The sequence below is a fragment of the Saccoglossus kowalevskii genome, chromosome 18 (assembly GCF_978046115.1).
Source record: "Saccoglossus kowalevskii chromosome 18, keSacKowa6.1, whole genome shotgun sequence".
In the NCBI taxonomy this organism is placed as follows: domain Eukaryota; kingdom Metazoa; phylum Hemichordata; class Enteropneusta; family Harrimaniidae; genus Saccoglossus; species Saccoglossus kowalevskii.
The window spans coordinates 6,057,686-6,071,205 of NC_140658.1; the positions used below are offsets into that span (position 1 = coordinate 6,057,686).

Here is a 13,520-nt window from a genome sequence, read left to right on the forward strand (position 1 = left end):
AAAGTATGATGTGGGTGACACTAGGGAAAGTTTAAAGTATGATGTGGGTGACACAAGGGAAAGTTTAAAGTATGATGTGGGTGACACTAGGGAAAGTTTAAAGTATGATGTGGGTGACACAAGGGAAAGTTTAAAGTATGATGTGGGTGACACTGGGGAAAGTTTAAAGTATGATGTAGGTGACACTAGGGAAAGCTTAAAGTATGATGTGGGTGACACTAGGGAAAGCTTAAAGTATGATGTGGGTGACACACGGGAAAGTTTAAAGTATGATGTGGGTGAAACTAGGGAAAGTTTAAAGTATGATGTGGGTGACACAAGGGAAAGCTTAAAGTATGATGTGGGTGACACTAGGGAAAGCTTAAAGTATGATGTGGGTGACACTAGGGAAAGTTTAAAGTATGATGTGGGTGACACTAGGGAAAGCTTAAAGTATGATGTGGGTGACACTAGGGAAAGTTTAAAGTATAATGTGGGTGACACTAGGGAAAGTTTAAAGTATGATGTGGGTGACACTAGGGAAAGTTTAAAGTATGATGTGGGTGACACTAGGGAAAGTTTAAAGTATGACGTGGGTGATACTAGGGAAAGTTTAAAGTATGATGTGGGTGACACTAGGGAAAGTTTAAAGTATGATGTAGGTGACACTAGGGAAAGTTTAAAGTATGATGTTAGTGACACAAGGGAAAGTTTAAAGTATGATGTGGGTGACACTAGGGAAAGTTTAAAGTATGATGTGGGTGACACAAGGGAAAGCTTAAAGTATGATGTGGGTGACACTAGGGAAAGTTTAAAGTATGATGTGGGTGACACTAGGGAAAGTTTAAAGTATGATGTGGGTGACTCAAGGGAAAGTTTAAAGTATGATGTAGGTGACACTAGGGAAAGTTTAAAGTATGATGTGGGTGACACTAGGGAAAGTTTAAAGTATGATGTGGGTGACACTAGGGAAAGTTTAAAGTATGATGTGGGTGACACAAGGGAAAGCTTAAAGTATGATGTGGGTGACACTAGGGAAAGTTTAAAGTATGATGTGGGTGACACTCGGGAAAGTTTAAAGTATGATGTGGGTGAAACAAGGGAAAGTTTAAAGTATGATGTGGGTGACACAAGGGAAAGTTTAAAGTATGATGTGGGTGACACTCGGGAAAGTTTAAAGTATGATGTGGGTGACACAAGGGAAAGTTTTAAGTATGATGTGGGTGACACAAGGGAAAGTTTAAAGTATGATGTAGGTGACAACAGGAAAAGTTTAAAGTATGATGTGGGTGACACTAGGGAAAGTTTAAAGTATGATGTGGGTGACACTAGGGAAAGCTTAAAGTATGATGTGGGTGACACTAGGGAAAGTTTAAAGTATGATGTGGGTGACACTAGGGAAAGCTTAACGTATGATGTGGGTGACACAAGGGAAAGTTTAAAGTATGATGTGGGTGACACTAGGGAAAGTTTAAAGTATGATGTGGGTGACACACGGGAAAGTTTAAAGTATGATGTGGGTGACACACGGGAAAGTTTAAAGTATGATGTGGGTGACACAAGGGAAAGTTTAAAGTATGATGTGGGTGACACTAGGGAAAGTTTAAAGTATGATGTGGGTGACACTAGGGAAAGTTTAAAGTATGATGTAGGTGACACTAGGGAAAGTTTAAAGTATGATGTGGGTGACACTAGGGAAAGTTTAAAGTATGATGTGGGTGACACTAGGGAAAGTTTAAAGTATGATGTGGGTGACACTAGGGTAAGTTTAAAGTATGATGTAGGTGACACTAGGGAAAGTTTGAAGTATGATGTGGGTGACACTAGGGAAAGTTTAAAGTATGATGTAGGTGACACTAGGGAAAGCTTAAAGTATGATGTGGGTGACACTAGGGAAAGTTTAAAGTATGATGTGGGTGACACACGGGAAAGTTTAAAGTATGATGTGGGTGAAACTAGGGAAAGTTTAAAGTATGATGTGGGTGACACAAGGGAAAGCTTAAAGTATGATGTGGGTGACACTAGGGAAAGCTTAAAGTATGATGTGGGTGACACTAGGGAAAGTTTAAAGTATGATGTGGGTGACACTAGGGAAAGTTTAAAGTATGACGTGGGTGACACTAGGGAAAGTTTAAAGTATGATGTGGGTGACACTAGGGAAAGTTTAAAGTATGATGTAGGTGACACTAGGGAAAGTTTAAAGTATGATGTGGGTGACACAAGGGAAAGTTTAAAGTATGATGTGGGTGACACAAGGGAAAGCTTAAAGTATGATGTGGGTGACACTAGGGAAAGTTTAAAGTATGATGTGGGTGACACTAGGGAAAGCTTAACGTATGATGTGGGTGACACAAGGGAAAGTTTAAAGTATGATGTGGGTGACACAAGGGAAAGTTTAAAGTATGATGTAGGTGACACCAGGGAAAGTTTAAAGTATGATGTGGGTGACACTAGGGAAAGTTTAAAGTATGATGTGGGTGACACAAGGGAAAGTTTAAAGTATGATGTGGGTGACACTAGGGAAAGTTTAAAGTATGATGTGGGTGACACTACGGAAAGCTTAACGTATGATGTGGGTGACACAAGGGAAAGTTTAAAGTATGATGTGGGTGACACTAGGGAAAGTTTAAAGTATGATGTGGGTGACACTAGGGAAAGTTTAAAGTATGATGTGGGTGACACACGGGAAAGTTTAAAGTATGATGTGGGTGACACAAGGGAAAGTTTAAAGTATGATGTGGGTGACACTAGGGAAAGTTTAAAGTATGATGTGGGTGACACTAGGGAAAGTTTAAAGTATGATGTAGGTGACACTAGGGAAAGTTTAAAGTATGATGTGGGTGACACTAGGGAAAGTTTAAAGTATGATGTGGGTGACACAAGGAAAAGTTTAAAGTATGATGTGGGTGACACTAGGGAAAGTTTAAAGTATGATGTGGGTGACACTAGGGAAAGTTTAAAGTATGATGTGGGTGACACTAGGGAAAGTTTAAAGTATGATGTGGGTGACACTAGGGAAAGTTTAAAGTATGATGTAGGTGACACTAGGGAAAGTTTAAAGTATGATGTGGGTGACACTAGGGAAAGTTTAAAGTATGATGTGGTGACACTAGGGAAAGTTTAAAGTATGATGTGGGTGACTCAAGGGAAAGCTTAAAGTATGATGTGGGTGACACTAGGGAAAGTTTAAAGTATGATGTGGGTGACACTAGGGAAACCTTAAAGTATGATGTGGGTGACACTAGGGAAAGTTTAAAGTATGATGTGGGTGACACTAGGGAAAGTTTAAAGTATGATGTGGGTGACACTAGGGAAAGCTTAAAGTATGATGTGAGTGACACTAGGGAAAGTTTAAAGTATGATGTGGGTGACACTCGGGAAAGTTTAAAGTATGATGTGGGTGACACTAGGGAAAGCTTAAAGTATGATGTGGGTGACACTAGGGAAAGTTTAAAGTATGATGTGGGTGACACAAGGGAAAGCTTAAAGTATGATGTGGGTGACACAAGGGAAAGCTTAAAGTATGATGTGGGTGACACTAGGGAAAGTTTAAAGTATGATGTGGGTGACACTAGGGAAAGTTTAAAGTATGATGTGGGTGACACTAGGAAAAGCTTAAAGTATGATGTGGGTGACACTCGGGAAAGTTTAAAGTATGATGTGGGTGACACTCGGGAAAGTTTAAAGTATGATGTGGGTGACACTCGGGAAAACTTAAAGTATGATGTGGGGGACACTAGGGAAAGTTTAAAGTATGATGTGGGTGACACTAGGGAAAGCTTAAAGTATGATGTGGGTGACACAAGGGAAAGCTTAAAGTATGATGTGGGTGACACTAGGGAAAGTTTAAAGTATGATGTGGGTGACACTAGGGAAAGTTTAATGTATGATGTGGGTGACACTAGGAAAAGCTTAAAGTATGATGTGGGTGACACTCGGGAAAGTTTAAAGTATGATGTGGGTGACACTCGGGAAAGTTTAAAGTATGATGTGGGTGACACGAGGGAAAACTTAAAGTATGATGTGGGGGACACTAGGGAAAGTTTAAAGTATGATGTGGGTGACACTAGGGAAAGTTTAAAGTATGATGTAGGTGACACTAGGGAAAGTTTAAAGTATGATGTGGGTGACACTAGGGAAAGTTTAAAGTATGATGTGGGTGACACAAGGAAAAGTTTAAAGTATGATGTGGGTGACACTAGGGAAAGTTTAAAGTATGATGTGGGTGACACAAGGGAAAGTTTAAAGTATGATGTGGGTGACACTAGGGAAAGTTTAAAGTATGATGTGGGTGACACTAGGGAAAGTTTAAAGTATGATGTAGGTGATACTAGGGAAAGTTTAAAGTATGATGTGGGTGACACTAGGGAAAGTTTAAAGTATGATGTGGGTGACACAAGGAAAAGTTTAAAGTATGATGTGGGTGACACTAGGGAAAGTTTAAAGTATGATGTGGGTGACACTAGGGAAAGTTTAAAGTATGATGTGGGTGACACTAGGGAAAGTTTAAAGTATGATGTGGGTGACACTAGGGAAAGTTTAAAGTATGATGTAGGTGACACTAGGGAAAGTTTAAAGTATGATGTGGGTGACACTAGGGAAAGTTTAAAGTATGATGTGGTGACACTAGGGAAAGTTTAAAGTATGATGTGGGTGACTCAAGGGAAAGCTTAAAGTATGATGTGGGTGACACTAGGGAAAGTTTAAAGTATGATGTGGGTGACACTAGGGAAACCTTAAAGTATGATGTGGGTGACACTAGGGAAAGTTTAAAGTATGATGTGGGTGACACTAGGGAAAGTTTAAAGTATGATGTGGGTGACACTAGGGAAAGCTTAAAGTATGATGTGAGTGACACTAGGGAAAGTTTAAAGTATGATGTGGGTGACACTCGGGAAAGTTTAAAGTATGATGTGGGTGACACTAGGGAAAGCTTAAAGTATGATGTGGGTGACACTAGGGAAAGTTTAAAGTATGATGTGGGTGACACAAGGGAAAGCTTAAAGTATGATGTGGGTGACACAAGGGAAAGCTTAAAGTATGATGTGGGTGACACTAGGGAAAGTTTAAAGTATGATGTGGGTGACACTAGGGAAAGTTTAAAGTATGATGTGGGTGACACTAGGAAAAGCTTAAAGTATGATGTGGGTGACACTCGGGAAAGTTTAAAGTATGATGTGGGTGACACTCGGGAAAGTTTAAAGTATGATGTGGGTGACACTCGGGAAAACTTAAAGTATGATGTGGGGGACACTAGGGAAAGTTTAAAGTATGATGTGGGTGACACTAGGGAAAGCTTAAAGTATGATGTGGGTGACACAAGGGAAAGCTTAAAGTATGATGTGGGTGACACTAGGGAAAGTTTAAAGTATGATGTGGGTGACACTAGGGAAAGTTTAAAGTATGATGTGGGTGACACTAGGAAAAGCTTAAAGTATGATGTGGGTGACACTCGGGAAAGTTTAAAGTATGATGTGGGTGACACTCGGGAAAGTTTAAAGTATGATGTGGGTGACACGAGGGAAAACTTAAAGTATGATGTGGGGGACACTAGGGAAAGTTTAAAGTATGATGTGGGTGACACTAGGGAAAGTTTAAAGTATGATGTGGGTGACACAAGGGAAAGTTTAAAGTATGATGTGGGTGACACTAGGGAAAGCTTAAAGTATGATGTGGGTGACACTAGGGAAAGTTTAAAGTATGATGTGGGTGACACTAGGGAAAGCTTAAAGTATGATGTGGGTGACACAAGGGAAAGTTTAAAGTATGATGTGGGTGACACTAGGGAAAGTTTAAAGTATGATGTGGGTGACACTAGGGAAAGTTTAAAGTATGATGTGGGTGACACACGGGAAAGTTTAAAGTATGATGTGGGTGACACAGGGGAAAGTTTAAAGTATGATGTGGGTGACACTAGGGAAAGCTTAAAGTATGATGTGGGTGACACTAGGGAAAGTTTAAAGTATGATGTAGGTGACACTAGGGAAAGTTTAAAGTATGATGTGGGTGACACTAGGGAAAGTTTAAAGTATGATGTGGGTGACACTAGGGAAAGTTTAAAGTATGATGTGGGTGACACTAGGGTAAGTTTAAAGTATGATGTAGGTGACACTAGGGAAAGTTTAAAGTATGATGTGGGTGACACTAGGGAAAGTTTAAAGTATGATGTGGGTGACACAAGGGAAAGTTTAAAGTATGATGTGGGTGACACTAGGGAAAGTTTAAAGTATGATGTAGGTGACACTCGGGAAAGTTTAAAGTATGATGTGGGTGACACTAGGGAAAGTTTAAAGTATGATGTGGGTGACACTAGGGTAAGTTTAAAGTATGATGTGGGTGACTCAAGGGAAAGCTTAAAGTATGATGTGGGTGACACTAAGGAAAGTTTAAAGTATGATGTGGGTGACACTAGGGAAAGCTTAAAGTATGATGTGGGTGACACTAGGGAAAGTTTAAAGTATGATGTGGGTGACACTAGGGAAAGTTTAAAGTATGATGTGGGTGACACTAGGAAAAGCTTAAAGTATGATGTGGGTGACACTAGGGAAAGTTTAAAGTATGATGTGGGTGACACTAGGGAAAGTTTAAAGTATGATGTGGGTGACACTAGGAAAAGCTTAAAGTATGATGTGGGTGACACAAGGAAAGTTTAAAGTATGATGTGGGTGACACTCGGGAAAGTTTAAAGTATGATGTGGGTGACACTAGGGAAAGCTTAAAGTATGATGTGGGGGACACTAGGGAAAGTTTAAAGTATGATGTGGGTGACACTAGGGAAAGTTTAAAGTATGATGTGGGTGACACAAGGGAAAGTTTAAAGTATTATGTGGGTGACACTAGGGAAAGTTTAAAGTATGACGTGGGTGACACTAGGGAAAGTTTAAAGTATGATGTGGGTGACACTAGGGAAAGTTTAAAATATGATGTGGGTGACATTAGGGAAAGTTTAAAGTATGACGTGGGTGACACAAGGGAAAGTTTAAAATATGATGTGGGTGACACTAGGGAAGGTTTAAAGTATGATGTGGGTGACACTAGGGAGAGTGTAAAGTATGATGTGGGTGACACTAGGGAAAGCTTAAAGTATGATGTGGGTGACACTAGGGAAAGCTTAAAGTATGATGTGGGTGACACTAGGGAAAGTTTAAAGTATGACGTGGGTGACACAAGGGAAAGTTTAAAATATGATGTGGGTGACACTAGGGAAGGTTTAAAGTATGATGTGGGTGACACTAGGGAGAGTGTAAAGTATGATGTGGGTGACACTAGGGAAAGCTTAAAGTATGATGTGGGTGACACTAGGGAAAGCTTAAAGTATGATGTGGGTGACACTATGGAAAGTTTAAAGTATGATGTGGGTGACACTAGGGAAGGTTTAAAGTATGATGTGGGTGACACTAGGGAGAGTATAAAGTATGATGTGGGTGACACTAGGGAAAGCTTAAAGTATGATGTGGGTGACACTAGGGAAAGCTTAAAGTATGATGTGGGTGACACTAGGGAAAGTTTAAAGTATGACGTGGGTGACACAAGGGAAAGTTTAAAATATGATGTGGGTGACACTAGGGAAGGTTTAAAGTATGATGTGGGTGACACTAGGGAGAGTGTAAAGTATGATGTGGGTGACACTAGGGAAAGCTTAAAGTATGATGTGGGTGACACTAGGGAAAGCTTAAAGTATGATGTGGGTGACACTAGGGAAAGTTTAAAGTATGACGTGGGTGACACAAGGGAAAGTTTAAAATATGATGTGGGTGACATTAGGGAAAGTTTAAAGTATGACGTGGGTGACACAAGGGAAAGTTTAAAATATGATGTGGGTGACACTAGGGAAGGTTTAAAGTATGATGTGGGTGACACTAGGGAGAGTGTAAAGTATGATGTGGGTGACACTAGGGAAAGCTTAAAGTATGATGTGGGTGACACTAGGGAAAGCTTAAAGTATGATGTGGGTGACACTAGGGAAAGTTTAAAGTATGATGTGGGTGACACTAGGGAAAGTTTAAAGTATGATGTGGGTGACACTAGGGAAAGTTTAAAGTATGATGTGGGTGACACTAGGGAAAGCTTAAAGTATGATGTGGGTGACACTAGGGAAAGTGTAAAGTATGATGTGGGTGACGCTAGGGAAAGTTTAAAGTATGGTGTGGGTGACACTAGGGAAAGTTTAAAGTATGATGTGGGTGACACAAGGGAAAGTTTAAAGTATGATGTGGGTGACACTAGGGAAAGTTTAAAGTATGATGTGGGTGACACTAGGGAAAGTTTAAAGTATGATGTGGGTGACACAAGGGAAAGTTTAAAGTATGATGTGGGTGACACAAGGGAAAGTTTAAAGTATGATGTGGTGACACTAGGGAAAGTTTAAAGTATGATGTGGGTGACACTAGGGAAAGTTTAAAGTACGATGTAGGTGACACAAGGGAAAGTTTAAAGTATGATGTGGGTGACACTAGGGAAAGTTTAAAGTATGATGTGGGTGACACTAGGGAAGGTTTAAAGTATGATGTGGGTGACACTAGGGAAAGTTTAAAGTATGATGTGGGTGACACAAGGAAAGTTTAAAGTATGATGTGGGTGACACTAGGGAAAGTTTAAAGTATGACGTGGGTGACACAAGGGAAAGTTTAAAGTATGATGTGGGTGACACTAGGGAAAGCTTAAAGTATGATGTGGGTGAAACTAGGGAAAGTTTAAAGTATGATGTGGGTGACACAAGGGAAAGTTTAAAGTATGATGTGGGTGACACAAGGGAAAGTTTAAAGTATGATGTGGGTGACACTAGGGAAAGTTTAAAGTATGATGTGGGTGACACTAATGAAAGTTTAAAGTATGATGTGAGTGACACTAGGGAAAGTTTAAAGTATGATGTGGGTGACACTAATGAAAGTTTAAAGTATGATGTGGGTGACACTAGGAAAAGTTTAAAGTATGATGTGGGTGACACTAATGAAAGTTTAAAGTATGATGTGGGTGACACTAATGAAAGTTTAAAGTATGATGTGGGTGACACTAGGGAAAGTTTAAAGTATGATGTGGGTGACACTAATGAAAGTTTAAAGTATGATGTGGGTGACACTAGGGAAAGTTTAAAGTATGATGTGGGTGACACTAGGGAAAGTTTAAAGTATGATGTGGGTGACACTAATGAAAGTTTAAAGTATGATGTGGGTAACACAAGGGAAAATGTCATTTCGTTTTGTAGAGACTCCAAATACAGGTTCAGCTAAAGAATCTCATATGGTTACTGGCCTGATTGTGTAATGTGGGTGGTACACGGGAACATATAAGGTAAGATGTGGGTAGCAGGAGAGAAAGTTTGAAGTCAGAGGCAGAAAGAGTAGTATAAGATGTGATGTGGATGACATGACTAAATGTTTATCATACAATGTGAGTAGCATGATGCAAAGTCTAAGGTATGATGCGAGTGGGACGAGGAAAAATATCTGTTACGATATGGATGGCGATAGAGAAAGTCCAGTAATTGAAGTAAATGACACGACAGAAAATCTAAGATATGATATGCTTTGTTGGTGAAGACTATCTCCCCCCGATGCAACTGGTAACAAAGTATTTTTAATCTTCATCTTGATTTTGTCACACTTTCAACTTTTATGACTATAATTTATGACTATAATTTGTCTACCAGTATTTTTTTAACACAATGAGCAAGGCTTTAAACTGATTCTCAACCAATATATATATTCTTCCCTTGTTAGATAAAACCATTTGCTTACCATTGACGATGTGTGAATAATTTTCTCACTGTTTTTCAAAAATTTGTTTAAACTCTTTTGAATACCAATAAAAAATGTTGAAAGTTATAATTTCTTTTTGTTTAATATAACGCAGTAGTTGTCAATTATCTGAATTCTTTTTCACATTTTACTTTCTTGTACGATAAAGTCAACTTGTATCGCTGCCTCCAGAAATTCATACATAATTTATATAAATATATTTTATCGAACAAAAAAAAATGTTGTTGTGTGTGTCTTTGTGGTGCACGGGAGTGGGTGAAACTGGAAAGTGTTTGCAATTATTTTAAGTAGTCCCTCTTTCGTAAGAATCATTTGTTAACAAGCATGTTAAATAATATATTTAGAGTCTAGAACACATTCATTGAAGTTTACACATTCAGTCGATGGCAAATATGTTGTCCAGATTTATTTTAATATAGTAATCACAACTTGTAGTTTTACAGTTCCAAAGTGACGACATTTCAGCAAATGACATAGATTAATATGACCCAATGATCATCAATTTGATTGATTGATTAATTAATTAATTAATTTATGTATTTATTAAGCGTGATCTATTGCTCTGAATGTACAAATGACGACTGCAAATCTTGAAAGTGCCAGCATTGCACCCGCTGTTAATATATGCAAATAACTGGCAATAGATATTCGAATACTCTATTACAGCCGGCAATACTCGCTGCGAGCTATTAGGTCACGTGAGTGTCCCGACCCATCTGTAGTCAACGACAATAATTAATCATGTAATTCAATATTGATATTACCATCATTATTTTTTCAATTTCTAGTGCCGTATTCTTTTGCGTGACCATACATCATACAATTTTCAAAAGTATTATTAAATCGTGTCGATTTACACGCAGTAAACATTCCAGGACAAGACTAATTTTTTTAACTGGATGTACAACATTTAAATTACAGTAAAATGGACATTTGCGCATACACAATGGAAACAATGATAATCCAGTGTTTAGTTCTTTAATCCTTATCACCTGTCGCATGCATGCTTTGCATTTTTTATAATGGATGTGAGCAAACGTGGCAGCGCTGACACTGTAACCGAAAAATACGATTCGCTTGTGTCATTCCCCTAGTCGATTCTGTCATATCATGTACCTGGCACGGCCTGGGCCGATTTACTATTAGTTCCAGACGATGTTCTGATGAAGAAATCGGACATAATTTGTTAAAGCATTACATTATTCGGTGAATACATATCATTACGGTAGGTTGGACTTCTTATTTCGACCATTTTAATATAACCATGTTTCATATTGCTGTAGAATTACATCACATAGAAAGCATGTCAATGCAAAGAATGGGATGGACGTTCAAAAGTGCATAATTATGTTTCATGTTTTGTTTTCAGATTCATATATTAGAAGCGTGTTGTCATGGTAACATTATGGCAAAAACGCTTGCATTTTAAATCTATTTAATATTGTTATAGTACATTATGTGTATTGTAATGTACCACTAAATACTGAGTCAATAATGGAAAATATTAAATACAAGCATAATTTTACCACAAATATTCATTCAAGTTGTAATATGTGGAAAATTACCCTTTGACCTGATTTACGAAAACTGATTTATAGCTAATATTCGACATTTCTTTGGACAAGCTGTGACAAGGAAGGACAACAATGAAGGTCATACAACGGCTTGCATGTGAGTACGCCCTCCGAGTCCATCATGATTGGCATTGGTTTTCATTACTCAGAATATGGCCCTCTAAGTCGTTATACCACATATTTAACGAGGTTCCCAAATATATAAACCCAGTTTATTGTCAGTTGATTGTTCGTGTATATTCCTAACCCCTTTTTCTGATTACAGAAATGAAGGCACTTAATGTGCGGAGAACACTGGAGTACCTGCGAACGAGGCGACCACCCGCGTCCCCGTTGACGTTCGCATTTCTTATTTTCGTCTGTATATTGAACGTGGCTGTGATAATATCGAATCACAGGAGTGCGAGAAACTCCAGTGAGATATGTCGAGATGTTAATGGTGCGAATGTTGGATTGAATGAAGACTCCAATTTTCCCATTTCAAAAGAAAGCCCGCCTAGTAACGCAGTTAACATATTGGTGTTTGCGCGCATGCGCACGGGTTCGAGTCTCAGCGCCGATTATTTTAGTTTAAATCCGGATTTTTTCTACGTATACGAGCCAGGATTCATTCTTAACAGATTTCGTCGAGATGTGTGGGATGATTCCTGGATGTTTCTCGAAGGAATAAGAGAGGAACTCACGGGGTTCATGGATGGCATATACAACTGTAACTTAAATTTCACTGGAAAGGAGCAATTTTTAAGAGCCATGAACGAGGTTCCATGGATGAAAAAACTCACGCGCACAGAGTTTTTAACGACAGTCAATGAAAGAGGCATACTGAATGTTTGTAAATACCGCCAGCATAAGTTAATTAAAACTGTAAGATTAAACAACATCATAATGGCTGCCCAAATGATCCGCAAAAATAACGTGAAGGTCATTCAAGTTGTGCGCGACCCGCGAGGTATGTCCTCGTCACGCGCGCGCTTTCAAATATACAAGAAATACAAGAACACTCCGAGCCGGGATGAAATGCTAGACAAGTTGGACGACATTGTGCGGAATTACTGTGCATGGATGGAGACAAACTACGTATCCGTCATGCACGGACCGGAGTGGTTGAGAAACAACTACAAAATCGTACGCTTTGAAGATCTCGTGGCCAGACCCGCAGAGAGTGCGGCAGCTCTGTACAAATTTGTAGGATTGCCGATCACTGACAAAGTCCGGCAAAAAATACGCACGTTGGAAGAGGAAAAGCCGATGGACGCTGAAGCTTGGAGGTTCAAAACCGGAATGGAACTAGCAAGACGGGCCCAGGAAATGTGCTCTCCTACGGTCTACGATATGTTTGGATATCGCATGATAAACAGAGGCGGTATACTGATGAATAAGAACTTTTCTTTAGTCGGCGACCTCCCTCGAAGTAGCATGTTTCTGTTGGACAACATTTGAATACCCGGATGAACCAGGAAGTCGATGGTGACTCATAGTACAACCAATTCAATCTCTCGTACACGCGCCCTCTAACGACGAATCCCGTCCGTGGCGTAAAATGCGGTGGATGGTGAAAGACATTGACAAATGTATTTTGAAAGAGACAAATGTACGTTGTTCCATCCCTTCCCCCATTTACGTCACAGAAACGATTTGTCGCTAGAAGGACACGGCTTACAGGAAAGGTTTGACAGTTAATGTTATGCAACGCAATGGACCAAATTACAAGGCATTTTCCTATCCTAAGATATTCACAAAACCGCTAGAATCTAACTTTGCTCAATGTTGAAAGTTGAAAGTTTATTTGTTTCAGTCTGTAAAAAAAATATTAACCATAAAATTATACGCTGGAAGATGATCGCCATTTTGTCACGTGAGTTGGGTGAAACTTGAAACTTTTAAACATTGGAGATATTTTAAGTTTAAAATCAAAGATTGTTATTTTGTGTGCACATTGATCAATTTCAGAAATTTCTTTTATTTAACGCCATAATCATTGCTGTGTCTGGATATATAATGTACCACATTACAGCCAATTTGATTAAATTCTGAAGTAGGTATAATAATTATTCGCTTACAATTTCAGTCACTAACGTACATCAAAGCAAATGAATATGCAAATCGCGTTCATGCAAAATGAATCTGTCGTTTGTAAATCAATCACGGCGCGCCTTACTTAAAAAGTGGTATGAAACACGAGCTCTGATTGGTGTCATATCCCACAATC

General features: G+C 39.1%; 1 protein-coding gene across 1 annotated transcript; it reads left to right on the forward strand.

Annotated features, from left to right (window-relative positions):
- The first annotated feature begins 10,773 nt into the window (after positions 1–10,773).
- On the forward strand, positions 10,774–12,880 carry LOC100373386 (carbohydrate sulfotransferase 1-like). Its single transcript, XM_078013917.2, has 2 exons — positions 10,774–10,962; positions 11,577–12,880. The coding sequence occupies exon 2, from the start codon at positions 11,579–11,581 to the stop codon at positions 12,749–12,751; it is 1,173 nt and encodes a 390-aa protein (XP_077870043.1). The 5' UTR covers positions 10,774–10,962; positions 11,577–11,578; the 3' UTR covers positions 12,752–12,880.
- The last annotated feature ends 640 nt before the right edge of the window (positions 12,881–13,520 follow it).

Coding starts and splice junctions, on each gene's coding strand:
- LOC100373386 (XM_078013917.2), top strand. CDS start 11,579: ATGAAGGCACTTAATGTGCGGAGAACACTGGAGTACCTGCGAACGAGG.